The sequence below is a fragment of the Echiichthys vipera genome (genome assembly GCF_963691815.1).
Source record: "Echiichthys vipera genome assembly, chromosome: 17".
Taxonomy (NCBI): Eukaryota; Metazoa; Chordata; class Actinopteri; order Perciformes; family Trachinidae; genus Echiichthys; species Echiichthys vipera.
The window spans coordinates 22,180,109-22,208,094 of NC_139842.1; the positions used below are offsets into that span (position 1 = coordinate 22,180,109).

Sequence of the window (27,986 nt, forward strand, 5' to 3'; positions counted from 1 at the left end):
CATGTCATCATAGGAGATGGACCACGCATCGCTGTAGACCCGAACACCCTGCTCATCTACGCAGTGTGAAATAGTGGAGCAGCCCGGACGCGGAGCGCCTCACAATGATGTCCTCTTACTACCACCCTGCCAAGGAAGCAGACATGGCGGCCATGACAGAGCCGCTCTGCCTGGAGAGAGGTAACACCATCAAGACCGTGTCACCCCAGTCTACTGGCTGATTTAAACCTTTATATTATAGTTTATACACTTTACGGTAAACCTGTATTTAACTGAAGGGTGGCGCTGATGCTGCGGTCATTCTTACTCTCAATTACTCCAAATGATCAGGCTTTTATAAATATTTGTCATCCGTATAATAAAGGAACGTTATGGTGCGTCGCGGTCGCTTTGTAGTCAAATGAAAAGGGCACGAGCACTCGTCTCGCGCGTTAATGTGTTGTGGTAAACGTCATTAGAGTTCATTCAGACAGTCAGTTGGTGACATCCTGTCGTCCAGTTTACTATCTGTATATCAAATGACAGCTCCGTGCCTCTGACCTTATGTCCGTCATCGTGTAAGTGAATCCCGCGGGGTCTCATCACTGAGCTGCGCTGCCGCGTCGCCTCGACACGGACGCAGCCGGAGAAGCGACATTAAGGTGCGGTCAAGCCTAGGCCAAGCCTGGTTCCTCATTGTCCATGTGAGCGGAGCAGCAGACGCGTTTACAGACCTTTTCTGACTGGGGCCCAAGTTGGCACTTATCCAGGGGTGGCGCATGGATCATGTGTGCATCAGATCAGAACAACATTAATTCACCGTTTCTGTCTGTCTGTCACTACTCTTAGAGACCCACCCGAATGCATCTCTCTTTTTTTACGGTGGAACATGGGTTCTGTAGGGGCAAATAAAAGGTCAACAGTAGATACCCATAGTAGTGGCATCATACAAGCTGGCTATCTAGAGATCCACATCCCCCACGCCCCCTAACTGTTTGGGATTACCATAAAGTGGATTTAGAACCCATTTGAGGACAGAGGTCAAGGGATCCCTTTGAAAACGACCATGCCATCTATTCCCTCACCAAAGTTAACCTTTCTTCGGAGGGGAGCCTACCTATGTTTCCCCTTTATGTGTGACCAGGGAAGGGTCCGCTTTTCACACAAAGGGCCCTATGTAATTTTTCCACATCAGTGCCGAAATCCTCAGCAAATAGGCTTATATAGACCCTAACACTAGCCCCTAACCCTGAGAAAATGCTGAATTAAATCTGTGAAGGCAGAGGCTTATGTGACTGGGCAACATAGGGATGACCCCCTTTGGAGCATCATTTAGTCCTCTTCTGACAAGCTAACATGACATGGTACCAATGAATTCCTTGCATTGTTCATACAGTATGATACCAAAATATACACGTTAGCTTTAAAGGGAGCACGCCACAGCCTCTTAAAGCCCGTAATGTCACCTGAGATTACCCACAGATCTCTTAGTGGAGTGGCACCCGGGGCGGCCCATCATCCACGCCACCTCATAGAATAGCTGTGGTGGAGGAGCAAACTTCTTTCGCATTGTGCCGTTTATATGACTCCTGTTTTGCCTGCATAACCATACAACGCAACCGCCTGAGTAACCAAATTTACTTCAACCAAATTGAATTAGCACCTGAGGAATGAAGGTGGTTGAGAAAAGCAGGGCTTACTTTAAAAATCCTTTTCTTGAATGAGTCGAAAACACTACTACCACAATACCTGCCCCTCATGATGAGGTAGGAGCCACCTCACATTGTACTTTTAGTTGAGCTTTAGTGTTTATTTTTATGAAATCCATTGGCAATTAATCAAATGACTTCAAATTGCACTGTGTAATAATTACACTTGCCACACAGTGAACCAGGGGCCTGTGGAGGATCTGGGACAGTTGGTAATCCAGCCGTGTGTGTGTGTGTCTGTGCGTCTGTGTGTCTGTGTGTGCGTGTGTTAGATGTGTGCAGGGTGATCGAGCTGCTGGACCGGCTGCAGCGGAGTGGTGAGCTGCCTCCTCCCAAACTGCAGGCCCTGCAGAGAGTCCTACAGAGCAAGTTCTGTGCTGCCATCAGAGAGGTACAGATGTAGAGCAGAGAAGTCCTGGGGCAAAAGCATTTGTTTCCATATCCTGATAGGAGTTCCTCCCACGCGTATTGAGGATACGAACGTGCTGCCACCTTGCATTGAGTCACCTCAATCACACCCCCACACATCACTGAGTATCTGCTCTTTACACATTCACATGTAAAAACAAACTGTTAAACTGTATATGACTGAAGAATACAAACACAATCGTATGTTTACTAGCTTCTCTGACTCATCTGTGTTCTGCCCTGGTGCCCCTCAGGTTTATGAGCAGCTGTATGACACTCTGGACATTGTTGGAGGGCCAGAGGTTCGAGCACAGGCAACTGCCAAGGTATTACATGCAAACTAATAACTAAAGAGTATTTCTCTGTTGCACAAGAGGATTTTTTACGGCTAGGTCTCAGGCACATGAACTGTGTGGGCGTCTGCAAGCTTGCCTGCTGTTTCGGTTCAGCCGCACAAAGGGCAAAAGTGCAGCATGCAGTGGAATATAGATAATATAATAAACATACTCTCATAGAGGTGTGTGATTATTCTGTTGTCAAGTGCGCAGTGGCTCTGTGCTCTGATGCTGCATTTCTCCCATTGGAGGCTGTGTCCTGCGGCCTGCAGATAGCAGCTGGGATTTAAATAACTGCAGGAGAAAGGTTTCATACAGGAAAGCATCTGTGGATAACAGATACTGTATGAATCACTCATATGCACTCCTAGCTAAATGCACACTGCTGCACACCGATTTAAAAACATCTACTGACTGCATAGTGTTTAATTAATATAGTTTATTTACATTTTAAAGGACAGGTTCACTTGTACTGTACATTTAAACACTTTTTGCTGGTTGCAATCATTCCTCCTGTTGATGGGAGATCATTCTTAACTAAACAGACTGTAACTTTGGGGGATCTTAACTTGATTTGTCTGTATTAACCTCAGATTTAATGTGGATTTACTCCGTTTGCACTTCCATTGAAAGCGTTTTATGAAGGAATCTGTTGATGACGGATGCAAATTGAGAGATCAAATGGTCAGATCCATTTGAATGTTCTCTAGATCATCATTCCCTTTTATCAATGCTTCCCGGCCGAGCAGCACGTCAGCTTTTTTTCCACGCCAAAAATTGGACAGAAAAAATGTGAACCTATCCCTGAAGCACGATTTCACGATTGTTACGCATTTGCTGCAATTTGTGTTTTGTGTTAAGCTTTGTGTGATGCATTATGTGATCTACGTGAAAGCCACCTTTCAAACTCTTTTCATAACCATTTTTATGTGAAATTAACTTGATTTTATGCCGGTGCCTTCTTGTCCAGGCCACAGTGGCAGCCTTTGCAGCCAGCGAGGGCCACGCCCACCCAAGGGTGGTGGAGCTGCCCAAGACAGAAGAGGGTCTGGGCTTTAACATCATGGGGGGCAAAGAGCAGAACTCCCCCATCTACATCTCCAGAGTCATCCCTGGGGGGGTGGCCGACCGCCAGGGAGGGCTGAAGAGAGGGGACCAGCTGCTGTCTGTCAACGGGGTGGTAAGAAGCTCAGACGCACTGAGAGGAGCTACACACACTCAGACGAGTTTAGTTTGATGCCAGGTTTTTAGAAATAAACTAACGTGACAATAGATGAATATCCACACCGATGAGTTTTGCAATGTTTTAACAACCTCTGATTAAAAGCGCAGTCGGGCCTGTGTCATGATAGCAAAGCAGTCATCTGCACTTCTGTAGAAAATAAAAATATGCGAATCAGCTCTGACATGATCTGAATCCATATGTACTATTCCACCAAATTATTTTCTCTGCTTTAGAGATTGACATTTCACTCCCCCTCTACCAGTCCCTGTAGGTTAGGTTGCGTTTTAAATTATGTATTTTATTGCTTCTCAGAGCGCTCCATGTGCTAGTGCCACGGAGTGAAGCCACTGTTCATTGCACACATTACCATGACACAGAGCTGGTTTTAAATCAGCAAAGTATCCCTTTAAGCAGCAAAACTAAAAACTGTAGTTATGAACTTGACAGAGGAAGCAGAACTTAACATTAAAAACTTCTAAAATCAATGAGGTTAAGCTGCTTTTCCTCCGACATAAATGCACACAGCGTCTCTATTTTGGGACACACTGGACTGGCGAAAAGCTAAGCTGTCTGCTGATGAGATAACAGAGCTTAAAGGTCAAGGTCACTGTGACCTCACATAACGCAATAATTCCTACACCAATTACGACAACATGTTACACAAACATCTAACAGGCTAAAATGATGAAGTGATAATGTTTTCTATCCAAAAGGTCAAAGGTCAACGTCACTTTGACCTCATAATGTCAATTATTCTCCTTAACTCCATCACTCATTTGGAGACATTTGTTCAGATACTGAATTGGTGACACTAATCTCCAAACTGCGCTGATGAGTGCTGTTCAGATCTTCTGTGCTGCCAGATTGACGATGTGTGTGAAGCATCAACGTTTCACCAAAAAATACACTTATTACCTTTTAATTAACGTTCCTTTCTATGTAAGTTTGGACAGACGTGTGTAAACTGCAACGTGACTGCTTGGCAGACGCATACAACCACAAGGCAGCAATTCTAGTTTGTAATGTACAGTATTTTCATTAATGATGTAATATTTCACCCGTCCACTGTTAACCAGAACATTCATTTATTTGACCCGAACAAACCGATCCAGAGATTAACCTCAGTGCCTGTCGATATAACTGTAGTCAGCGCATCACTAGCAGAAAGTGAGACCTGAGCACCAGATGTCACAAAATACAGCTCCAGCTGGTGGGAGGCACAGATATAGGGTAAAGGGTAGACAGTGGTACTCAACCCTCACTGAGATGTTATATCGTATATATGTTTTGTTTGTGTGTCGCGTGAATGTCATTGTGAAACCCTGAGTTGTAGAATGAGGTCACTAGTGGCTGTGACTTAGGGGGGCTGGTCCACTGATCACAGGCTTGGGGGTTTGATCCTCACCTGTCCACATTTCAAAATGGAACAAGATTAATATAGCTGGTTTTTTTGGTAGCATCCTTTCAGAATTGTCACTTTGTCACACCAAGGCAAAGGTCTGTGGTTGGCCATTTTCAATGTCACTCAAAAGATGTATTTCTGTCAAAAATGCACCTCTTGAATACTTAAAAGTAACATTTTGGACCAGACTTGAACTTCCAGGGCTTTTAATAGAATAGAATAGAATAGAATTACTTTAATGATCCCATGATAATAAAAAAAAATGTAGAGCTGTGCTGTATAGAAGTGCGTGTGTTAATCAGTGACTGGTTGAAATGGTACCCTGCAGACCTTTGGCCTCTGATATGCAGTCTTGTGTGTTGGTGTCCATGCAGAGCGTGGAGGGGGAGCACCATGAGAAGGCTGTGGAGCTGCTGAAGGCCGCCCAGGGCTCAGTCAAGCTGGTGGTCCGCTACACCCCAAAAGTCCTGGAGGAAATGGAGGCTCGCTTTGAGAAGATGAGGAGCGCCCGAAGACGACAGCAGCACACCAGCTACTCGTGAGGCTGCTCATTAATACGTTAATATGGGTACACACTGTCAGCGTGTCCCACATCAAATTACACATGCATTACAATCAGAACTCAGTATGCAAATAAGGTGGGTGGCAGACTTGTCTCAGGTCAAGGAAAGCTAGGCAGGGTGGTCCTGAGGGGGCTGTATCTTTTTGATGAACAAATTGAGAGCTAGGTGACCATCTCTTCTGAACAACGTGGCCAAACTGTAGTCCATTTCAAGTCAAGTCAGTTTTATTAATATAGACCAGGGCTGCCCGACCGTGCTCCTGGAGGGCCGCTGTCCTGCATGTTTTAGGTTTCTCTCTGCTCTAACACACCTGAATCTAAGGTTGTGTCTGTTATACAGCAGCTGAAGCTTGTCACAGGTTTAGACTCAAGTGTGTTGGAGCAGGGAGAAACCTAAAATATGCAGGACAGTGGCCCTCCAGGGACAGGATCGGGCAGCCCTAATATAGACCCTTATCATGTCACAAATTTGCCTCAAGGGGCTTTACAATCTGTGCAGCATACAGCACCCTCTGTGCTGAGACCCACTCAGTTTTAGATATGGAAAACTCCCCCCAAAAAACTTTTAACAAGGAAAAAAATGGAAGAAACCTCAGCAAGAGCAACTCAGAGAGATCCCTCCCCCAGGACAGACAAACATGTGTGATGATCCAGGTATGATTTCCAGATACAGATCACATGGTAGTACTAGGTGGGAAGTGGGCATAAATTACCAGTAGCTGGGAATGTGTGTTAACCCTGTTAGGAATAGGACTATAACTGAACTGGTGCATTGCCCGTGCACCAGGGCTCCCAGTGGTGCTGCTTGCATTCCTAAGAACCGCTCATCTGATCACCTTCCCACTTGACACTGTTCTCCCCTGGGTCCTCAGCAGTACACCTGTGTGAAGTGGATTGGATGAACAGGTCTTGAGATACGGGAAGGAGGGCCACACATTCACAGACGATTCCTTCCTTTACAGTTAGATGATGCTGCTACAGCGCCACCTATTGGTCAAATGGCACCAAACGTCCACTCAGAAATCATAGCGAACACAAAGCGTTCAGGAGATTTGACATTTTGTTGTAATGTTAGCCCCACCCACAGCTTTCGAGCAGACTTTGAGGGCCAGCTTTAAAATACTGTATGGGCAAAATGTTAAGTTTGTTACAGCGCCATCTGGCCAAGTTGCACCAAATTCAATTACTGCACTCTCGTAGATCTGCAGGAATACACCTGCTAAGTGTGAAATAGATCGGATGGACATTTCTTGAGATATGTGCCTTACACACACACTCACAGACAGACACTCAGAGACAGACAGACAGACACACTCACATACAGACAGACACACACACACTCACACAGATAGACACACTCACACAGATAGACACACACTCACACAGATAGACACTCTCACACACACAGACACACTCACACAGACATGCAGAGACACACTCACACAGATAGACACACTCACACAGATAGACACAGACAGACAGACACACTCACACAGATAGACACACACAGACAGACACACACACACACACAGAGACACACTCATACAGACACACACTCACACAGATAGACACACACACACACAGACACACACTCACACAGAGACAAACACAGACAGACAGACACACTCACACAGATAGACACACACACAGAAAGACACTCTGACAAAGACAGACACACTCACACAGATAGACACACTCACACAGACAGACACACTCACACGGATAGACACACACAGACAGACAGACACTCACACAGATAGACACATACACAGACACAGACACACTCATACAGACACACACTCACACAGATAGACACACACAGACAGACAGACACACACTCACACAGATAGACACACACACAGAAAGACATTCTGACAAAGACAGACACACTCGCACAGACAGACAGACTCACACAGACAGACACTCTGACACAGACAGACACACTCACACAGACACACACACAGAGGTTCCTTGTTTTATAGTTAGATTGACGCTTGTTCTTAGCATCTGTGGAAAAGGTTGACACAAAGGCATACAACTCGACACTTAAGCTCATGTGTAGTGAGTGAACAAGAGTCACCAGGGGACACATTCTCAAGCAGCCAACACTTTAACCTTTTTTATCAAAAGTAAATGTTTTGCTGTCTAAGTTCACTGACATGCAACAACTTTCCTGTCTCTCTGCCTGCAGATCTCTGGAGTCCAGGGGCTAGCTAATGCAACGCCTCCTTCCACCTCATCGTCCAACCCTCCTGACTCTTCTGTTCTAGTGGGAGGCAAGGCCGCAGATGAGAAGCAAAAAACCAAAGTAGCCTACCAACACCTGTTACCTGAACTTCTTCATGAAGCCAACGCTGCAGTTTAGGATCTCCTCCCCCCTCTTCCTGTTTCTTAGAGAAATGCAGAGTAAGCCTGTTGTCACCATGCCTGTCACTTCACCTCTCCAGTGTGAAATCATCCTCCGCATGCTATAACATAAGGGCAATACATTCTCTTTAGCGTGTGGCTTAACTAGAACCTAGTGTTTATATTCTCATGTCGTTTTACTTTTGTATTCTCGTGTCGTGCACTGCTGCACTCCCCAGCGGTGTCAACTGTCTGCACTTATACCTCAGTAGCAGAGGATACGTGGAAACTGATCATACAGCCTTCCCTGCCATTCCTCCATCAGATGTCCCAGCAAGAGGGCTAACCGTTAGCATTATGAAGAACTATACTGGAATTAGTAGCTGGCGAGTGTCATCTTAGTCAAATGTGAGGATTAAAAAAAACATTATGTGTGTGTTTATTGATTTGCATAATTCTTCCATGAAATAAAGTCTGTGTAAATAAAATGCTGTCATCTCTCCTGCTGCATATGTCCTAAAATCCGCTTTAAGGACACTAAGCTGAAGTTGGTTTTCACAAAAATAAGTGGACGTTGTAGAACTGTTACTGAAAGTGTGAAGCAGAAAACAGATTTGGAGTCCTTGGATAGAAAATATGGCGACATACACTGTATTTAAGTGGTGCTGGGAGGATTTTCCGTAGCTGGAGAAAGCCATGGTAAAGATAAGGGGCACTGACACAAAAAGGATGAAATCACAAAGGTCTGTCAGCCTACCTAACTGACGTGAGTGTCTTCGTTTCTGCCCGTCCGGACAAAAACACACCTGTTCAAACTAAAAGGATGGTATAGTGTGGATGCAAGGTGTTAAAGTAACTGAAAATGTAGTGTGGACGTAGCCTTACGTTGTATTAATCAGGTTTTTTTGGTCATTTGATGGTCCACAAATTACATTACATTAAATATACATCCTGTTATCACTATTTATTAAAATAATAAAGAACTAATAATTCAAATTGAACTCTGGCCCCTCTTAAATACAGGGCTACAGGATTGCGTAAATATGCAGGTCATTTTTTGTCATAAGGTGAAGCATACCGTTTTACTCAACATGTCTGCAGTTTATCCTCAAATTGGGCTGGTTGTCCCACTGACGCACGGGGCAGGTGGTGAGGCATGACCTAGAGGTGTTGTTATGTCAGAAAATGTATCACAGTTGAGGCTTCTGGGGTAACACCATAAGGAGTCACTGACCGTTACGCCCTCTGTGAAGTAGGAGGAGGTCCAGACTGTTGAGTCTGGATGCTGGATGGAAACTGGATCCTGTTGCACACCAGAGCCACACGCACAGCCCTCTGTGTCCTTGTTTTCTGGAGTATACCATGCTTATTGGAAGGGTTTTGATCAAAGGGAACTTATTCAACCACTGCTATACAGAATTTTGTGAATGACAGTCATTTTATTTTTCACAAAGATCGTTATTCCTATCTGTAATTATGGATATCAATATTGTAATAATGGCAGTGTGGGTGGGTTAACAACACAACAATAACGGGCATACAAAAGTGAAATATGTGTACAATTGTTGAATACTCTGAGTGCTTGAGAACGATAATAATTCATCAAATTCAAATATGAAAGATGAAATAGTTTGTTACATCAAAAAATGATTTTCAGACATGTTGACAACAGATCGCATGTGAGACTACTGAACATCTACTGAACTGGTTTTCACAACAAACCAACTCAACAAGTCTCAAAGACTTCAACAACAGAGTTTCCTGAATTCAGTCTCAGAACATCCACCTTATGATTCATCTAACATCCTACGCCTTTCTTTGCTCTTTAAACAACTGCGAGAAGAAAATAGCATTGAATACAAATATTCCTGTGAGTCATTTTATGCACTGATACAACTGTTTCATGACGTGTCTGTTTGATGAGATGTTCACATTAAAGTCAATCATAGCTTGCATTAGTTGGTTTTTAGAGGGAAATAGGTCCATCATATCTGACAACTTTAAAGAATATTCACATACACATTTCATGCAACTTCATCATCTTGTTTAAGAAGCATTTTTTGAAACAAACAAAAACCATGACTGATTCTCTCTGATCCTTTTCACAGCCGTCTTTTAACTCAACTGGACTAGCTGCTGCAGTGAAAGACACTTCCAGGCCTCCTGTCACTCTGACTGGAGCTTGGCTGTTTTGCTTCAGTCACAGATTGTACATGTCATCCAGACTTTTAATGGCATCTTGTTGTATGTGGTCTCTCCACTCACTGGGAATTTCTCCTAATTCCCGGAAGTATAATTTATAGTATTTTTCCAGCTGCTTTTGGTATAAACACACAAACCATTTCCAGTATGTCAGCTTAGACCCATCGGGGGTAATCTCCCATGCAGCGTACTTCTCCCCAGCACTTTGATACTGTTTACAAGGAGTGCTTTCATCTGAATACTCATGAAAGAAACGTTTGTCACTTGCAACTAATGTCGTGCAGAAATCCACGTCCAGGTTCTGTGTGCCAGTATAGTGACACCCTGACACCCCGGCGGGGCGATGAAAAGGGACGTTGTGTTTGTCAGGAGCGTGGTTTTCCAGTGTGTTGGTACAAACGGCTGAACAGAATGGACACTTCACCCAGCAGCAGTTACACAGCTGATCGATGAGGATTTCATCAGGCTTCATCCTGAAGTTCTCCATCGAATCCAGTGAGAGGCTGCTAATCTCCTCCATCACGGACACGAGGCCTTTCTCGGTCTCTTCTTTGAGAAAGTCAAAGTTGTTTATGTCGTTGAAGTTTTGGCAACAAATGGCGTCCAACGTTAGCACGTCTTTTAGTGAATTGAAAAATTCCTCCACCCACATGTCTGGATCTCCTTTCTCCCCTTCCTCCTCTTCCTTCTTTTTGACCTTCTCCGTTGCATCAAATAGAGCTTGACTCACAAGTGTTTTGATGTCTTGGACATTTTTCTTGAGTATACTCAGTGTTTGATTGTTGTGGTCTGTGAAGATGTATTTCTGAACTTCCTTTCTGATAAAGGTCTCCATCTGGCTCCTTGGCTGTCGGATGTAGGAAATATAACCATTGAAGTCTTTGTTCTCAGCCAGTGACCTCAACAGGTGTTTCTCCAAGTTCAACCTGTTCCCACTGAATGCTGGGAAACTGCTCTTCATCTGACGAGTCAGATCGATGGCAGTCTTGTTACAGACGGCCTCAACAGTGGAACTCCTCAGCTTTTCACAGATCAGCTCTCCAAGCACAACAGCAGAGGAGTTTCCTTTGCAATAGCTTCTGAAAAATTTGTAGTATTGCGTTTTCTTGCTTTCTACATAACTGGATGCGTCAGTGTTGTCTTTGAATTTCTTATGGGACTGGGAAAGCCATCTACATGCTTTGTGGAACACATACAGCAAGAGATCCACTGTAAACTCTTTCTTCAGAGCATATCTACTCTCTGACTCAAATTCTGCCACCTTTTCTTTCACATTGTTGGCCACTTCTTGCAAGTAAGTTGATCTGTAGCCTCTTGTAGCTACAGGATTTCTCTTGATATCATCGAGGGACTGTTTTTTAACATCGTCAATGAAGGATCTGATTTTTTCCTGGTCTACATACTGAAAATACCCCTTGAAGTAATTTTCTAATTCTGTGCATTTTTCTGACATATATTCCAATGCTCTCTTTACAGAAGCCCGAGTTCTCTGTCCTCTTCTGTTCGGTCCCCTCTCATGATCTTGGGACTGTTGGCCTGTGTTAGACAGAACTTGCTTGGTGAGAGACACATAATGAGTGAAATCACCAAGCTCTGATAACTTTTTGTATTCTCCACGACTTCTGGACTCAGCTATGAGAGGCCATTCAATGCCAAGGTCTTGCAGGATATTTGACTGATCTTCTTCGTAGTCCATGTCCTCAATAGGTCTTGTGTCTGCGGTTAGTTCACTAACCCAACCACTCCAGACAGCGTTGAACTGCCTTTTAAGTTCCCCTTCATCTTGTGTCTTGTCCTTTATTTGATGAGCAAGCTCTTTGCTTTTTTGTAGCAGCTTGTTCTCAAACTCTGTCTTCTTATCATCAAGCTTTTTACAAGCATTCTTCTGCTGGATGACTTCATCCAGTTTTTTTTTAACTCCTTTCACGTGGTCATCATGAAACTCTTGGATTTTCCTTTCAAAACGACCTTGCCACTGAACCAACATGTCTTTGTCTCTGTCATCCTCAAAGTATGTTGTCATTGCTTTCTTGACTTCTCCATATGTTTCATTCATTTTATCATTCAGGGAACTGAGCTCGACCTTGTCACGTTTTCCATTTTCAATTTCGGTGTAAAGATCGTTCTCAATGGTCAACATGTTGCTCCTCAGGATCCAGGTCCAGTTCCAATACTGGTCCTCGAGTTTTCTGTACACTGCAATTTCCAGTGTATTTTTGAAACTGAACACAAAGTGTTCATTCATCAGAGCATTCCACAGGTCCTGAATCTTGCTTTTGAATTGCGTGAGACTATTCCTAGGACACTGTGAAGCTTTAGAGAGGATGATTTTCTTCAGCTCTTGGATGCTCTCACTATACCCTGGATTTGGAGGAGCCATTGGTGGACTTCCCTCCCATAGTTGGGCAAAGTATTTCACATCTTTCTGCACATCAAATGTAATGATGTCACTGAAGCACTCATGTGCACAAACCTCCTCTTTGGCTGCCAGTTGGGCCATCTGATCCAGTTTTTCTTGCAGCTGTCTCTTTCCATGCATGTTTCTCTCTGCTGCTGCGATGTCTGTAATATTCTGGTGAACGAACACACAACTTGGAGAAAGTTTAATTTTCTTCATCCTCATGAAAGCTTGGACAACAATCTGCAGAACATCTTGCATATCAGCTGCACTCTCTCCAAGGATGTTGATCAGTGTCATGTTTCCCAGACCAACAACAAATGTTGCCAGTTCATTGTCGTGGTGAAGAGTGGTGTTACCCTCCAGTTCAAGAGCACGCAGTCCTTCAGTGTCCACCACTAGAACAAAGTCAAACTGAAAGATTTCCTTGATGTCCTCTGACACTTTCACCAGCTGCATGAAGGCACCCTTGGTGCACCTGCCGGCACTCACTGCAAACTGTAACCCGAACATGGCATTCAGCATTGTTGATTTCCCGCTGCTTTGTACGCCTAGAACTGACAAAATAAAAACTCTCTTGTCGCCCAGTTTCTTTATGACTTCATCTAAAAGCCTAGAGATCCATGTTAAAGGCACATGGCCTGCATCCCCATCCATCAGCTCCATTGGCTGTCCTGATATCATCAGCTCTGCAGCCAGCTCAGGGTATTTGGACCAGTCAGACCGCCCCCTCTTCGCTGGTTTCTGCAGAAATGCATGGGCTTCATAAATCTGTCCCATTTCTCGAAAGATGTGCTCCAAGCCAAAGGTCGCTGACTGTAGTTTTTTTGATATTTGATCAAGCTCAGTTTGCTTGTTTTTTAACAGTTCCGATTTGTCATGCTTCTTCTTCATCTCCAAGACCTCAGACCACTTTTCATCATAGCTTTGGAGAATTGCAGAAAGGTCGTCTGTGGAGAGGGCGTCGGTTAGGATCTGAGTCCATTTCAGGAAATACGCTCGCTCTGTTGATGGCAGAGATGAGAGGCTTTCAATGAACAACTTCATCAGTTTGCTATAGGACACAGTGCATTGATCCTGTCGTATTTGCTTTAATTGATTTTCCTTTTGACATTTCTCCTTCTCAATGTGTCCTTTGAGGTGGTATAATTCTTTGTTTATTATGCACCACTTATGCCACAGTTGGCCTTGACAAGGGAGGAATTTATCTTTGATGTCTGAAACATCCATCCCCTTAAACAGGTTTACAATTTTTGTTGCAGCAATTTTCCCAGTTTGGCAGACTTCATCATTTTCATCCACTCGGATTCCAGCGACCTCAGCCATGGTTTCAAGCTGGAAGGATGCATGGGAATGCGGTTCAGACAAAATGTCTTTTTTGATGATTTTTTTCAGTTCTTCCGACACATCTGAGTGGCTTCTGTCCTTTAAGCCCATTTTGTATTTTCCCTCCTTCATCCGAACAGCACCGTGATCTGTCTCAGCAATGAGAATAATGAGAGGCTTCTGAGATCGGAGAAGGGCTGAGATAACTGCAGTACTTTTGGTTCCTTTTTCCAAAGTTTGTACAAGAACAACATTGACTGAAGATTTGTAGGTCAATATGTTGCGCTGTTTTTCAATGCACAGAGCATCACCATGAAGATTACAGAAGGCAATGCAGTCAGCGAAGGCATCGTTGTTTTTTCCAGCAGGGCAGTACCAGGCAATCTCTGCCACACCATCCATCAGATGGCGAGACTTGGTGCTACCTGAGCAGTTTCTGTGGAAGAAGGTGCTGTGACGATCGTTGATCAAAGTGTTCATCAGCTGAGATTTAGACCAAGACAGTGAGCCCAGGCGGACAAACGACACCATTGGTGTCTCAGCTTTGCAGATGGGCATGCTCTTCATGGAAACAATGTTTACATCATCTTTGATTTCAGTTATTTCTTTCCATGTTTTTCTTATTTGTCTGAATGTCCACAGAGGACATTCGATGTCCATTGTGACTGGGTCAGGAACGAGCAAAGGCAAGGCATACTGACATTGGGACAGCTTTGTGATCATTTTCTGCTTAAAAAAGCTGTCTGAGCAGTGGAATACTGCCATTTGAACGTCCATTGGGTGCACATGAGTCTGCCTTGATTGATCAACGTATTCACTGCTGCAAAGAAGTGCATCTAAGTCATCATCTTCTGAGTCAGCTGTGTCAAACACTGAGTCAGGTGTTGAGTGACTCACTCCAGGACTGTCCTGTCTCACAGGAATGTATCTGGCTCTGTAGTCTAACATCAACAACCTCTGAAGAGATGTCTGAGCTATATCTTTCTCAGATATTTCACAGTCCTGTTTCACAGATGGACCTATTTTAAGAAAATCCGCTGGTGAGAATTTCTGCTGACGTTTTTCTTGAAGGTGAAGTCTGTCAAGAAGTGTTTCGAATTCTCTTTGGTATTGTTTCCTCTCTGCGATCTCCATTGACTTCTGTAAATACATTTCAACATGTACTGTATGTAAAAAATGATAATATCATACAATGGCATTTAAAGTAAATAGTCAAAGAAATATTGGAGTAACTTACCTTGTCCATATCCATATCCATATCTAAGGCACCTGCGGGACAACGATGAACAAGAGGGAGAGATTGATGGTATATGGACAGACTGAAGGTATATGGAACCAATATATTTTTCTCTCTATTACTTCAATCATATTGTAGTCTGTCAGTAATCTTGATTATACTGCATAAACCAGTGGGGGAACATACCCGTGTGACAAGATGCCCCGCTCTCCCCGACTACAGAGAGGATTTCAGAGTGTCCTCCTGTGTTGTCATCAGTCTTCTCTGAGTGTTCAGCACCAACACGTTCATTCTCTGGATAACACTAAAAGAAACAGGTGATCTCATTTAACGTTCTCTTCACCTTGTTAGAGCCTTTGAGATTAACAACACTGAATCAATCAGTAACATACACCGGTGCACTAATTCAGTCAAATAATACAACAAAATAAAAGGCAGATAAAAAATAAGAAAAAGAAATGTAACCTTGATTTCAGCTGCAGTCTCCTCCATCTCTTCTACTGCAGGATGATGTAGGAAAAGAGCAGATTGCACATAGTCAAGTTTCTTATTTAAAGTATATTGGATTAAATTGCCATCCTATGTTCATCATATTTGTACATTTGAACAGTCCAGGACAAACTGACGTTTCAGTAAACAAAACATTAAAAAGATCCAGGATTTATGTTTGTTTTGTTGTTGGCTTATATGGCAATATCTGTAATATCTGTTAACATCCTGGTTGTTTATAGTTCATTTCTCAAATACTATCTTTAACATTACTGCTCTCATGACCAAACAGTCATTAATCAACAGAGACAGTGATCTCTGTTTACAGTACATTACTTTATCACTGTTTAAATGAGGCCTTAAGCCCATTTCACACAGCCTGTTTGTTGCAGGGCTGTTGCACCTTTATAACAACAATGTCTCTGTGAATGGGAAAGCGTGCAGGGTGGAATCATACACAGTAGTAATGCACGAGTCGGCTAACAGGAGTGTCAAAAAGTGACAAAGCAACAGAGTAGCCTAAGTTAGATTGTTGACTGATCGGCTCACACACAGACGCCAACGCTTCTTTTGTCAGGATCCCATCCTGGCAGCCCTTCTCTTTCCATCTGTTCCTGTGCTTTGTCTCCCTCTGTCTGGGTTTCCCTGTATGTGTCTCCCCTCTCTGTGTTTGTTGGAAGCTGGAGGAGACTCATTCGTCGCCACATCGTTTTGTGATCTTTGGCTTCCCATGTACCTAGTTATTCCTACTCTTCTCCGTGTTCCTATGTGTGATTGCTCCAGTGCTTCTTTACCTCAGTCACCCGTGATCCTGTCTGCCTGCCTGCCTACATCCCGCTTGTGTTATCCCTGTGGCCACCTCGCAATTGTTTGCAACCAGAAGGAGAATTCACCGATACAGGACACGCTCAGGAGAGCACCGCACTCACTTCGCCCTCACTCCTTTTTCCCTCGTGCACTGGGCACTTTTGTATATAGCATTGTCACCAATTAAAACACTTTAACCTAACCACTTCACAGTGTTTTGTAGTGAATCTGTGTGGAAAAACCCATTAGACACATAAGACCCTGGTCAATGAAGACTCTTTTCTCACTGATGGAACTTTTCTGTCTATTCTTTCACTACTACAGCTTTGTTTTATAAATAAAAATGCACACAGTCTGGATTAACACACATTCACATTTCTATCTGCACTGGACAACAATGGAAGCTCTACTCTAAATTTACCCGTTGCCGTCATGAAGCGTAGTATCTGAGCTCCACTGATAAGAGCTTTTTAAAATTCACCATGCACACGTTTACAGCTGAGGTAACTTCCTATGAAAAATGTGTTTTATTTTCATCTTTTCTGAAACTGTCACTCTATCCTGACAGCACTGAGACAGACCATCTCTCACTGACATAATGAACCTCTGCATCAATTCCAGTGCCGTTTTTTGCAGAAAGTTGCCAACTTCAGCTTTAACTCAGTGAACAAACTCAAAGCTGACTGAACTTACTCTCACTAGCTGTTCTTTAGAGAGCTAAACAGCTGGTTAACACTTCTCAATAAATTGACTTGAGCCCTGTCCACATCATGTCATCTGTGAGTACCAACATTCAGACCTCACCTGTTTGGTTTTGCTGAAACACTGACGGACGTGTGTCCTCCACTGATTCCCTCTCCTCTGCAGACCACTCACTGATGTTGGTGTTGTTTTCCCCACCTCTTTTTCTCTTCTGTCCTCTTTCTTCTGCCTCTTCATCGTCTTCATCTTCTCCTGTTGAAGGCTCAAAGTCTTTTCAGAAATCAGACATGACTTTGAATAAGTTTTCTTTTTCTTCACAGTGTTTGAAACTCAGTTGAACTGTACAATCAGTTCCTAATTCAAATATTACCTTTGTTACTTGATGCAGGTGGTACTTCAGAGAGGATTTCAGAGTGTCCTCCTGTGTTGTCGTCAGTCTTCTCTGAGTGTTCAGCACCAACACGTTCATTCTCTGGATGACACTAAAAGAAACAGGTGATCTCATTTCACTTTCTCTTCACCTTGTTAGAGCCTTTGAGATTAACAACACTGAATAAATCATAACACACACTGGTGCACTAATTCAGTCAAATAATACAACAAAATAAAAGGCAGATAAAAAATAAGAAAAAGAAATGTAACCTTGATTTCAGCTGCAGTCTCCTCCATCTCTTCTACTGCAGGGTGATGTAGGAAAAGAGCAGATTGCACATAGTCAAGTTTCTTATTTAAAGTATATTAGATATATTAACCATCCTATGTTCATAATATTTGTACATTGGAACAGTCCAGGACAAACTGATGTTTCAGTAAACAAAACATTAAAAAGATCCAGGATTTATGTTTGTTTTGTTGGTGGCTTATATGGCAATATCTGTAATATCTGTTAACATTCTGGTTGTTTATAGTTCATTTCTCAAATACTATCTTTAACATTACTGCTCTCATGACCAAACAGTCATTAATCAACAGAGACAGTGATCTCTGTTTACAGTACATTACTTTATCACTGTTTAAATGAGGCCTTAAGCCCATTTCACACAGCCTGTTTGTCGCAGGGCTGTTGCACCTTTATAACAACAATGTCTCTGTGAATGGGAAAGCCAGCAGGGTGGAATGATACACAGTAGTAATGCATGAGTCGACTAACGGGAGCTTCAAAAAGTGACAAAGCAACAGAGTAGCCTAAGTTAGATTGTTGACTGATCGGCTCACACACAGCCGCCAACGCTTCTTTTGTCAGGATCCCATCCTGGCAGCCCTTCTCTTTCCTTCTGTTCCTGTGCTTTGTCTCCCTCTGTCTGGGTTTCCCTGTATGTGTCTCCCCTCTCTGTGTTTGTCTGTTGGAAGCTGGAGGCATGCTTTTCCGGGCAAGCTGTTCCAGGTGGAACCAATCTTCACTAATCACCTCCCTGCAAGTATATTAAGCCGGACTTTAGACTCGTTCGTCAGCAGATTGTTGCATCAGCAGAGCGGTATCATTTCGTTAATTTTGGCTTCCCATGTACCTGGTTATTCCTACTCTTCTCCGTGTTCCTATGTGTGATTGCTCCAGTGCTTCTTTACCTCAGTCACCCGTGATCCTGTCTGCCTGCCTGCCTACATCCCGCTTGTGTTATCCCTGTGACCACCTCGCAATTGTTTGCAACCAGAAGGAGAATTCACTGACACTGGACATGCTCAGGAGAGCACCGCACTCACTTCGCCCTCACTCCTTTTTCCCTCGTGCACTGGGCACTTTTGTATATAGTATTTTCACCAATTAAAACACTTTAACCTAACCACTTCACAGTGTTTTGTAGTGAATCTGTGTGGAAAAACCCATTAGACACATAAGACCCTGGTCAATGAAGACTCTTTTCTCACTGATGGAACTTTTCTGTCTATTCTTTCACTACTACAGCTTTGTTTTATAAATAAAAATGCACACAGTCTGGATTAACACACATTTACATTTCTATCTGCACTGGACAACAATGGAAGCTCTACTCTAAATTTACCCGTTGCCGTCATGAAGCGTAGTATCCGAGCTCCACTGATAAGAGCTTTTTAAAATTCACCATGCACACGTTTACAGCTGAGGTAACTTCCTATGAAAAATGTGTTTTATTTTCATCTTTTCTGAAACTGTCACTCTATCCTGACAGCACTGAGACAGACCATCTCTCACTGACATAATGAACCTCTGCATCAATTCCAGCGCCGTTTTTTGCAGAAAGTTGCCAACTTCAGCTTTAACTCAGTGAACATACTCAAAGCTGACTGAACTTACTCTCACTAGCTGTTCTTTAGAGAGCTAAACAGCTGGTTAACACTTCTCAACATATTGACTTGAGCAATGTCCACATCATGTCATCTGTGAGTACCAACATTCAGATCTCACCTGTTTGGTTTTGCTGAAACACTGACAGACGTATGTCCTCCACTGATTCCCTCTCCTCTGCAGACCACTCACTGATGTTGGTGTTGTTTTCACCACCTCTTTTTCTCTTCTGTCCTCTTTCTTCTGCCTCTTCATCGTCTTCATCTTCTCCTGTTGAAGGCTCAAAGTCTTTTCAGAAATCAGACATGACTTTGAATAAGTTTTCTTTTTCTTCACAGTGTTTGAAACTCAGTTGAACTGTACAATCAGTTCCTAATTCAAATATTACCTTTGTTACTTGATGCAGGTGGTGCTTCAGAGAGGATTTCAGAGTGTCCTCCTGTGTTGTCATCAGTCTTCTCTGAGTGTTCAGCACCAACACGTTCATTCTCTGGATCACACTAAAAGAAACAGGTGATCTCATTTCACTTTCTCTTCACCTTGTTAGAGCCTTTGAGATTAACAACACTAAATCAATCATAACACACACTGGTGCACTAATTCAGTCAAATAATACAACAAAATAAAAGGCAGATAAAAAATAAGAAAAAGAAATGTAACCTTGATTTCAGCTGCAGTCTCCTCCATCTCTTCTACTGCAGGGTGATGTAGGAAAAGAGCAGATTGCACATAACCAAGTTTCTTATTTAAAGTATATTAGATATATTAACCATCCTATGTTCATTATATTTGTACATTTGAACAGTCCAGGACAAACTGACGTTTCAGTAAACAAAACATTAAAAAGATCCAGGATTTATGTTTGTTTTGTTGGTGGCTTATATGGCAATATCTGTAATATCTGTTAACATTCTGGTTGTTTATAGTTCATTTCTCAAATACTATCTTTAACATTACTGCTCTCATGACCAAACAGTCATTAATCAACAGAGACAGTGATCTCTGTTTACAGTACATTACTTTATCACTGTTTAAATGAGGCCTTAAGCCCATTTCACACAGCCTGTTTGTTGCAGGGCTGTTGCACCTTTATAACAACAATGTCTCTGTGAATGGGAAAGCCAGCAGGGTGGAATCATACACAGTAGTAATGCACAAGTCGGCTAACAGGAGTGTCAAAAAGTGACAAAGCAACAGAGTAGCCTAAGTTAGATTGTTGACTGATCGGCTCACACACAGACGCCAACGCTTCTTTTGTCAGGATCCCATCCTGGCAGCCCTTCTCTTTCCTTCTGTTCCTGTGTTTTGTCTCCCTCTGTCTGTGTCTCCCCTCTCTGTTTTTGTCTGTTGGAAGCTGGAGGAGACTCATTCGTCGCCAGATCGTTTTGTGATCTTTGGCTTCCCATGTACCTAGTTATTCCTACTCTTCTCCGTGTTCCTATGTGTGATTGCTCCAGTGCTTCTTTACCTCAGTCACCCGTGATCCTGTCTGCCTGCCTGCCTACATCCCGCTTGTGTTATCCCTGTGACCACCTCGCAATTGTTTGCAACCAGAAGGAGAATTCACCGATACAGGACACGCTCAGGAGAGCACCGCACTCACTTCGCCCTCACTCCTTTTTCCCTCGTGCACTGGGCACTTTTGTATATAGCATTGTCACCAATTAAAACCCTTTAACCTAACCACTTCACAGTGTTTTGTAGTGAATCTGTGTGGAAAAACCCATTAGACACATAAGACCCTGATCAATGAAGACTCTTTTCTCACTGATGGAACTTTTCTGTCTATTCTTTCACTACTACAGCTTTGTTTTATAAATAAAAATGCACACAGTCTGGATTAACACACATTTACATTTCTATCTGCACTGGACAACAATGGAAGCTCTACTCTAAATTTACCCGTTGCCGTCATGAAGCGTAGTATCTGAGCTCCACTGATAAGAGCTTTTTAAAATTCACCATGCACACGTTTACAGCTGAGGTAACTTCCTATGAAAAATGTGTTTTATTTTCATCTTTTCTGAAACTGTCACTCTATCCTGACAGCACTGAGACAGACCATCTCTCACTGACATAATGAACCTCTGCATCAATTCCAGCACCGTTTTTTGCAGAAAGTTGCCAACTTCAGCTTTAACTCAGTGAACAAACTCAAAGCTGACTGAACTTACTCTCACTAGCTGTTCTTTAGAGAGCTAAACAGCTGGTTAACACTTCTCAACATATTGACTTGAGCCCTGTCCACATCATGTCATCTGTGAGTACCAACATTCAGACCTCACCTGTTTGGTTTTGCTGAAACACTGACGGACGTATGTCCTCCACTGATTCCCTCTCCTCTGCAGACCACTCACTGATGTTGGTGTTGTTTTCACCACCTCTTTTTCTCTTCTGTCCTCTTTCTTCTGCCTCTTCATCATCTCCATCTTCTCCTGTTGAAGGCTCAAAGTCTTTTCAGAAATCAGACATGACTTTGAATAAGTTTTCTTATTCTTCACAGTGTTTGAAACTCAGTTGAACTGTAGAATCAGTTCCTAATTCAAATATTACCTTTGTTACTTGATGCAGGTGGTGCTTCAGAGAGGATTTCAGAGTGTCCTCCTGTGTTGTCATCAGTCTTCTCTGAGTGTTCAGCACCAACATGTTCATTCTCTGGATGACACTAAAAGAAACAGGTGATCTCATTTCACTTTCTCTTCACCTTGTTAGAGCCTTTGAGATTAACAACACTGAATAAATCATAACACACACTGGTGCACTAATTCAGTCAAATAATACAACAAAATAAAAGGCAGATAAAAAATAAGAAAAAGAAATGTAACCTTGATTTCAGCTGCAGTCTCCTCCATCTCTTCTACTGCAGGATGATGTAGGAAAAGAGCAGATTGCACATAGTCAAGTTTTTTTTGTTTTTTTTAAAGTATATTAGATATATTAACCATCCTATGTTCATTATATTTGTACATTTCAGTCCAGGACAAACTGACGTTTCAGTAAACAAAATATTAAAAAGATCCAGGATTGATTTTTTGTTTTGTTGTTGGCTTATATGGCAATATCTGTAATATCTGTTAACATCCTGGTTGTTTATAGTTAATTTCTCAAATACTATCTTTAACATTACTGCTCTCATGACCAAACAGTCATTAAACAACAGAGACAGTGATCTCTGTTTACAGTAAATTACTGTTTAAATGAAGCTTTAGACACATAGGACACTGATCAATTGATCATATTCCCTCACTGATGGAACTCATCATAGTTATTATATCATGCTGGAGAGTATGTGAGTGCTCTGAGTGAGGATGACTGCAGTGCAGCTGAAAAGACTTCAATTGTTAAAAGTGAACTAAAGTTGTGTTTTTGTTGAGATGCATATAGTCTTCATTTATTTTAACAGCAATTCAGTTTCTGTCTAAATTTACTCCACAATGAAATCATAGACTGTATAAAATATGGTGTAGTTTCCATGACGTCACCCATAAGTTTGGTTGGACCAGTCCCAGCCTGGTCAGATGCGTACATGAACTGATGAAGCCTCTTGGATGAGAGGTGAAACGTCTTCCTAGACAAACAACCAGTCCAGTTGTTTTTGACTGAAATTGCTTTGAGGATAACGATGACCTGGACGAATGAGAACATTCACAGGCCCACCCATAAGTTTCTGACGTGACAAAATTAAACTCAAAGTGGGGGCTCCAGCCGTCACCATCCTGCACCACCAACTCCCAGATAATCCAAAAATGGACAAAGAGTTGGAGCGATGTTGGAGCTGAGGCAGGCTGAATGAAGCCTACGGTCTCCTGTGACAGCACCCACCTGTCACTCACAGCTGCACAGCCGTACTCATGCTGAAGTTTAAGCCTTAATATAATTTAAACAGGTGTGTTATATATTAGAGTCCCCCCACCGTACAGTTGTATATGAACGGGGAAATGAGCTCTAGAGACCAAAAGAGTTCTTTGTACCAGGCTGTAAACATGTTTGTTTCTAGTGAAGTTTTGCATTTTAACAGGGGGCTCCATGGGAACTGACTCGCTTTAGTAGGCAGCTTCAAGTGGCCCCTAGCAGGGACAGATCATCAGACAATGGGCCCCTGGTCACAGACATGTCAGAGGCCCCCCACTCTGTCTACGGAGGAACAAGACATCCAAATCAAAGAGTCGACTTTTAGTCGTTTTGCACAAATTTTGGGTCTCTTTGTGGTTATTGTGCACTCATTTTAGATGGTTTTCTATGTGGTCATTTCATTTCTGTTTCTGGTCCTTTTACCTCGATTTTCAGTTGTTTTGTATTTCTTGGTTATTGTTTTGCATCTCTGTGATTATTTCGTATCTATTTTTAGTCGTTAAGGATCTTTTTGTGGTGGTTTTGTATCTATTTTTAGACATTTTACGTTTCTATGTCGTCGTTTTGTTTCTCTCTGTGGTCATTTCAGATATTTTTGTTGTGGTTTTGCATCTATTTTTTAATATTTTACGTTTCTAGGTTGCCATTTTGTTTCTTTCTGTGGTCATTTTACATTGTTTTTAACCATTTTGTGTGTCTTTGCCATCATTTTTTTTTATCTCTTTGTGGTTGTTTTGCATCCCTGAAGTCCTTTTTTGTCTCTTTGTGGTAATTTTTGATAGTTTTGTGTATACTTGTGGTCATTTAGCATCTCTTTATGATCATTTTGTGTTTTTTGTCAGCTACATCTCATGAGTCAGGCCCCCTGACCTCATGGGCCCCTGGGCCTGTGCCTGTGCCAGTTAGGCTCGTTCAGTCATCCATCCATGGCCAGTAGATGAAGTGCAGTTTTTGACACGTCTGTGTCGGCTTCATGTTTGATTGCTTGGTTGAAATATAGTTACTAAACGCTGTGGAGACTTTGAAATACTAAAAAATGTACTCTGTTTTAACCTAGACACCTTTTCAACTGTGAATCACCAAAGTCATTATTACTCTGTTGGACTAAAGTTATGTCTTATCTATACTTTCATCTTTAGTTGCTGCACACCAACTCAGGATCTTTCACTGTAATGCTTTGTTTTTAAGATAAACGCACACAGTCTGCATTGACACACATTCATATTTCTAGAACCACTGGATCAAAATAGAGGCTCTGCTCTAAACTTATTTATTTAAGTCCCTGTCCACATCATGTCATCTGTGAATACCAACATTCAGATCTCACCTGTTTGGTTTTGCTGAAACACTGACGGACGTGTGTCCTCCACTGATTCCCTCTCCTCTGCAGACCACTCACTGATGTTGGTGTTGTTTTCACCACCTCTTTTTCTCTTCTGTCCTCTTTCTTCTGCCTCTTCATCATCTCCATCTTCTCCTGTTGAAGGCTCAAAGTCTTTTCAGAAATCAGACATGACTTTGAATAAGTTTTCTTATTCTTCAGTGTTTGAAACTCAGTTGAACTGTACAATCAGTTCCTAATTCAAATATTACCTTTGTTACTTGATGCAGGTGGTGCTTCAGAGAGGATTTCAGAGTGTCCTCCTGTGTTGTCATCAGTCTTCTCTGAGTGTTCAGCACCAACACGTTCATTCTCTGGATCACACTAAAAGAAACAGGTGATCTCATTTAACGTTCTCTTCACCTTGTTAGAGCCTTTGAGATTAACAACACTGAATCAATCATAACACACACCGGTGCACTAATTCAGTCAAATAATACAACAAAATAAAAGCCAGATAAAAAATAAGAAAAAGAAATGTAACCTTGATTTCAGCTGCAGTCTCCTCCATCTCTTCTACTGCAGGGTGATGTAGGAAAAGAGCAGATTGCACATAACCAAGTTTCTTTTTTTTTTTTAAAGTATATTAGATATATTAACCATCCTATGTTCAGTTCCTAATTCAAATATTACCTTTGTTACTTGATGCAGGTGGTGCTTCAGAGAGGATTTCAGAGTGTCCTCCTGTGTTGTCATCAGTCTTCTCTGAGTGTTCAGCACAAACACGTTCATTCTCTGGATCACACTGAGAAAATATTATTGCAATATTGCGCAACAATTACTTCTCCAGGTTGGCCCCACTGAGAGTCTGATGTTTTTAAGTGGGACCCCATAAGCTGAATATCAACATCTTGCAATAACATGTGAAACAAGAGCAGAGTAAAACAGTACACTCCCAAATGAAAGTCAGATTGTATTAAAGTGAAGAGAAAAGAGCAGAAACTTTAAATGTGCATGTGTGATTTACAAGAAGAAGAAGAATTCCTTTATTAGTCCCGCGAATGGGGAAATTCAATTTTCACTCTATTTTTCTTCATTTTACACACACACACACACACACACACACACAGGTACGAAATACACACACATGCACAGACAGGACCTATATACATGCAACCAATGGACAGATGTTAGAGCGAGGGGGCTGGCCCGAGCAGTTGGGGGTTCGGTGCCTTGCTCAACAGCACCTCGGCCGTGCCCAGGAGATGAACTGGCACCTCTCCAGCCACCAGTCCACACTCCATTCATGGTCCACACAGGGACTCAAACCAGCTACCCTCCGGTTCCCAGCCCAGTCACCTATGGACTGAGCTACTGCCGCCCACAACAAGAAATGATTCTCTATGGTAAAACTCTGATAGGATAATGTTTAAAAAAAAATGCACCTGTACATGTAGCTTGGCTTTATCTGCACCCTCCTCCATCTCATCCACTGCAGGGTCATAGAAGAAAAAGCAGGCCACATATCAGCATAAAAACTGCATTTGGTTCGCAAACAACCCTCAGTGTCTGAAATATCATTTTAAAGCTGTTAGATGACCTCTGTCACATTTGGCTCCAGACCCTCCTCTTCCTCCAGCTGCTGTGTTGTCATCATTGTCCTCCTCCATCTCATCTGCTCTTCCCCTTCACAGTCATTCAGACATATGCACATTAGCATTCCAGCCGCATGGAAAAGGATTTCATTTGAAGATGATTAAAAAGCACTACATCTTCACAACCGTTTGTGATCATTCTAATCTTACGGACGGTTGCAGATATTACAATAACCCCTTTCATATTATATGTGGTCAGCGTGAGTTGAGATAGGGGTGTTATAAAAAATCCACATGCTCAGTATCAGATTCAAACTCACCTTTTGGCCTGTGTCCTCAGCTCAGCCTCGTGTGTGTAGATGTGGCTCCTGTCCGCGGTCTGGTCTGCCCCACACAACCCACTCCCACCACAGTTTAACCAACCTGGTGTGGTGTGGTAGGCGTACGGAGGGAGACACTCTGCATCCACATATTGTCTATATCAGTGCTGGCAAAAGGAAACGTGAAGCAGATCAGAAAACTGAAAGCGAAAGTAAGCTCTGTTTCCCGACAACCACGTGACTTAGAGGAGAACAGAGCCGAGGGCACACTATTCAAACACTACCAACTGCCTTTGGGAGGTGTGTGTGTGTGTGTGTGTGTGTGTGTGTGTGTGTGTGTGTGTGTGTGTGTGTGTGAATGTGTATTGCTATCTTTGTGAGGACGATTTCACTTTAAAACCACCATTTAAAAAAACACCTTCCACCCATTTGAGGCATGAAAATTAAGCTAAGGAAGTTCTATATCCATGCCTCTTCTATTTGTTCACGTTATCTCTCTCTCTCTCTCTCTCTCTCTCTCTCTCTCTCTCTCTCTCTGTCTCACTCTCTCTATCTTTCTTTCTTTCTTTCTTTCTTTCTCTCTCTCTCTCTCTTTCTTTCTCTCCCTGCTTGCAACTCAAATCTGTTGACTGAGGGCGTTCACTTCCAATCAGACTTGGCCACAACCTCTGTGCTTCTCATACTTTTTTCTTTTAGTACATACCACAGCAGCCCTTACAAATCACTTATGCAGTATGCAGCAGAATGCAGTATGCATACTTACAAAATATACTACATTGTCATAAAATTGCACCTTGAACCTTGAGCCTCTAGCCCCAACGTGCTGTTAGTGTGAAGGGAATTGTGGGTAGGAATAGACAGAAAAGCATGCTGGCTTGCATGCTGCAAAATCTTTCTCTGCTATACTGGCTGTCCTTCCACTGAGCTCATCAGAAGTCCTCCTCCATATCTCATCTATTCAGATCCTCATGGTCTTCACTCCTTCACCCCTGCCTCCATCTGGGACATCCTGCAGCTCAGGGCATCGCTACACCCTTACAATAATAATGTCAGGATGGGATCTAATTGCCAAAGACTCCGCTCATGTTTCTTCACCTTTCCCATTGTGCAATGTCAGATGAGTGAATTGAATTACATTTTATACTTGTTATTGAATGAAGTCTCCCCTGATTGTATTTGAGTTTTTTAAAAAAAGGTCAGTGTCTGTTGCAAGCTCATTTGAAGTCCTTGCATAAAATCACTGTATAATGGTTGTATGAACTCACCCTTTGTTCTCCGTCCTCTGCTCTGCCTCGCCTGTGTAGATGTGGCTGCCTTGTCAGAAAGCCTTCCTGTCAGCCAGCCCAAATATAGAGATATCAGAGGTCTTTTGAATTCAAAGTCTGCCTCACAAACCCCTCCCATCTGCTCTTAACAAATCTGATGTGGTGTGAAAGCTTAAAGGAGCCAAGAAACTTTTTGGCCTGCTGAGGTTGTTTCTAGTTTCAAACAAAAACAGTTCATAGTAT

At 42.5% G+C, this 27,986-nt stretch overlaps 2 protein-coding genes across 6 annotated transcripts; one reads left to right on the forward strand and one right to left on the reverse strand.

Annotated features, from left to right (window-relative positions):
* Position 1: 1 nt before the first annotated feature.
* lin7b (lin-7 homolog B (C. elegans)) lies at positions 2-8,346 on the forward strand. The gene is made up of 6 exons (XM_083931533.1): positions 2-180; positions 1,961-2,079; positions 2,351-2,422; positions 3,402-3,611; positions 5,433-5,596; positions 7,812-8,346. Exons 1-6 carry the CDS (start codon positions 105-107, stop codon positions 7,831-7,833), a joined length of 663 nt encoding a protein of 220 aa, XP_083787659.1. The 5' UTR covers positions 2-104; the 3' UTR covers positions 7,834-8,346.
* A 1,124-nt stretch (positions 8,347-9,470) lies between these two features.
* On the reverse strand, positions 9,471-26,649 carry LOC310959956 (interferon-induced very large GTPase 1-like). 5 transcript variants are annotated; one of them, XM_083931513.1, is made up of 20 exons: positions 26,582-26,649; positions 26,164-26,249; positions 26,009-26,055; positions 25,257-25,368; positions 25,108-25,142; positions 24,836-24,947; positions 24,570-24,737; positions 22,216-22,250; positions 21,944-22,055; positions 21,676-21,843; positions 20,051-20,085; positions 19,779-19,890; positions 19,511-19,678; positions 17,770-17,804; positions 17,498-17,609; positions 17,230-17,397; positions 15,595-15,629; positions 15,316-15,433; positions 15,130-15,161; positions 9,471-15,032 (listed from the first exon to the last, which is right to left on the reverse strand). In XM_083931513.1, exons 2-20 carry the CDS (start codon positions 26,231-26,233, stop codon positions 10,167-10,169), a joined length of 6,540 nt encoding a protein of 2,179 aa, XP_083787639.1. In that variant the 5' UTR covers positions 26,234-26,249; positions 26,582-26,649; the 3' UTR covers positions 9,471-10,166. The 5 variants fall into 5 exon arrangements, with proteins under 5 accessions (XP_083787639.1, XP_083787640.1, XP_083787638.1 ...); XM_083931514.1 differs by lacking the exon at positions 26,582-26,649 and adding an exon at positions 26,479-26,513 and having other exon boundaries at positions 17,770-17,801; XM_083931512.1 differs by lacking the exon at positions 26,582-26,649 and adding an exon at positions 26,479-26,513.
* Between the last annotated feature and the right edge of the window lie 1,337 nt (positions 26,650-27,986).

Bases quoted from the DNA above. Each gene is read 5' to 3' on its own strand.
- lin7b (XM_083931533.1), top strand. From the start codon at position 105: ATGATGTCCTCTTACTACCACCCTGCCAAGGAAGCAGACATGGCGGCC. The intron at 2,423-3,401 runs GTATTACATGCA...CTTCTTGTCCAG, and splicing joins GAGCACAGGCAACTGCCAAG to GCCACAGTGGCAGCCTTTGC. The intron at 3,612-5,432 runs GTAAGAAGCTCA...GTGTCCATGCAG, and splicing joins TGCTGTCTGTCAACGGGGTG to AGCGTGGAGGGGGAGCACCA.
- LOC310959956 (XM_083931513.1), bottom strand. From the start codon at position 26,233: ATGGAGGAGGACAATGATGACAACACAGCAGCTGGAGGAAGAGGAGGG. The intron at 21,844-21,943 runs GTAATATTTGAA...ATTTCTGAAAAG, and splicing joins ACCTGCATCAAGTAACAAAG to ACTTTGAGCCTTCAACAGGA. The intron at 17,805-19,510 runs GTGAGATCTGAA...ATCACCCTGCAG, and splicing joins GTTTCAGCAAAACCAAACAG to TAGAAGAGATGGAGGAGACT.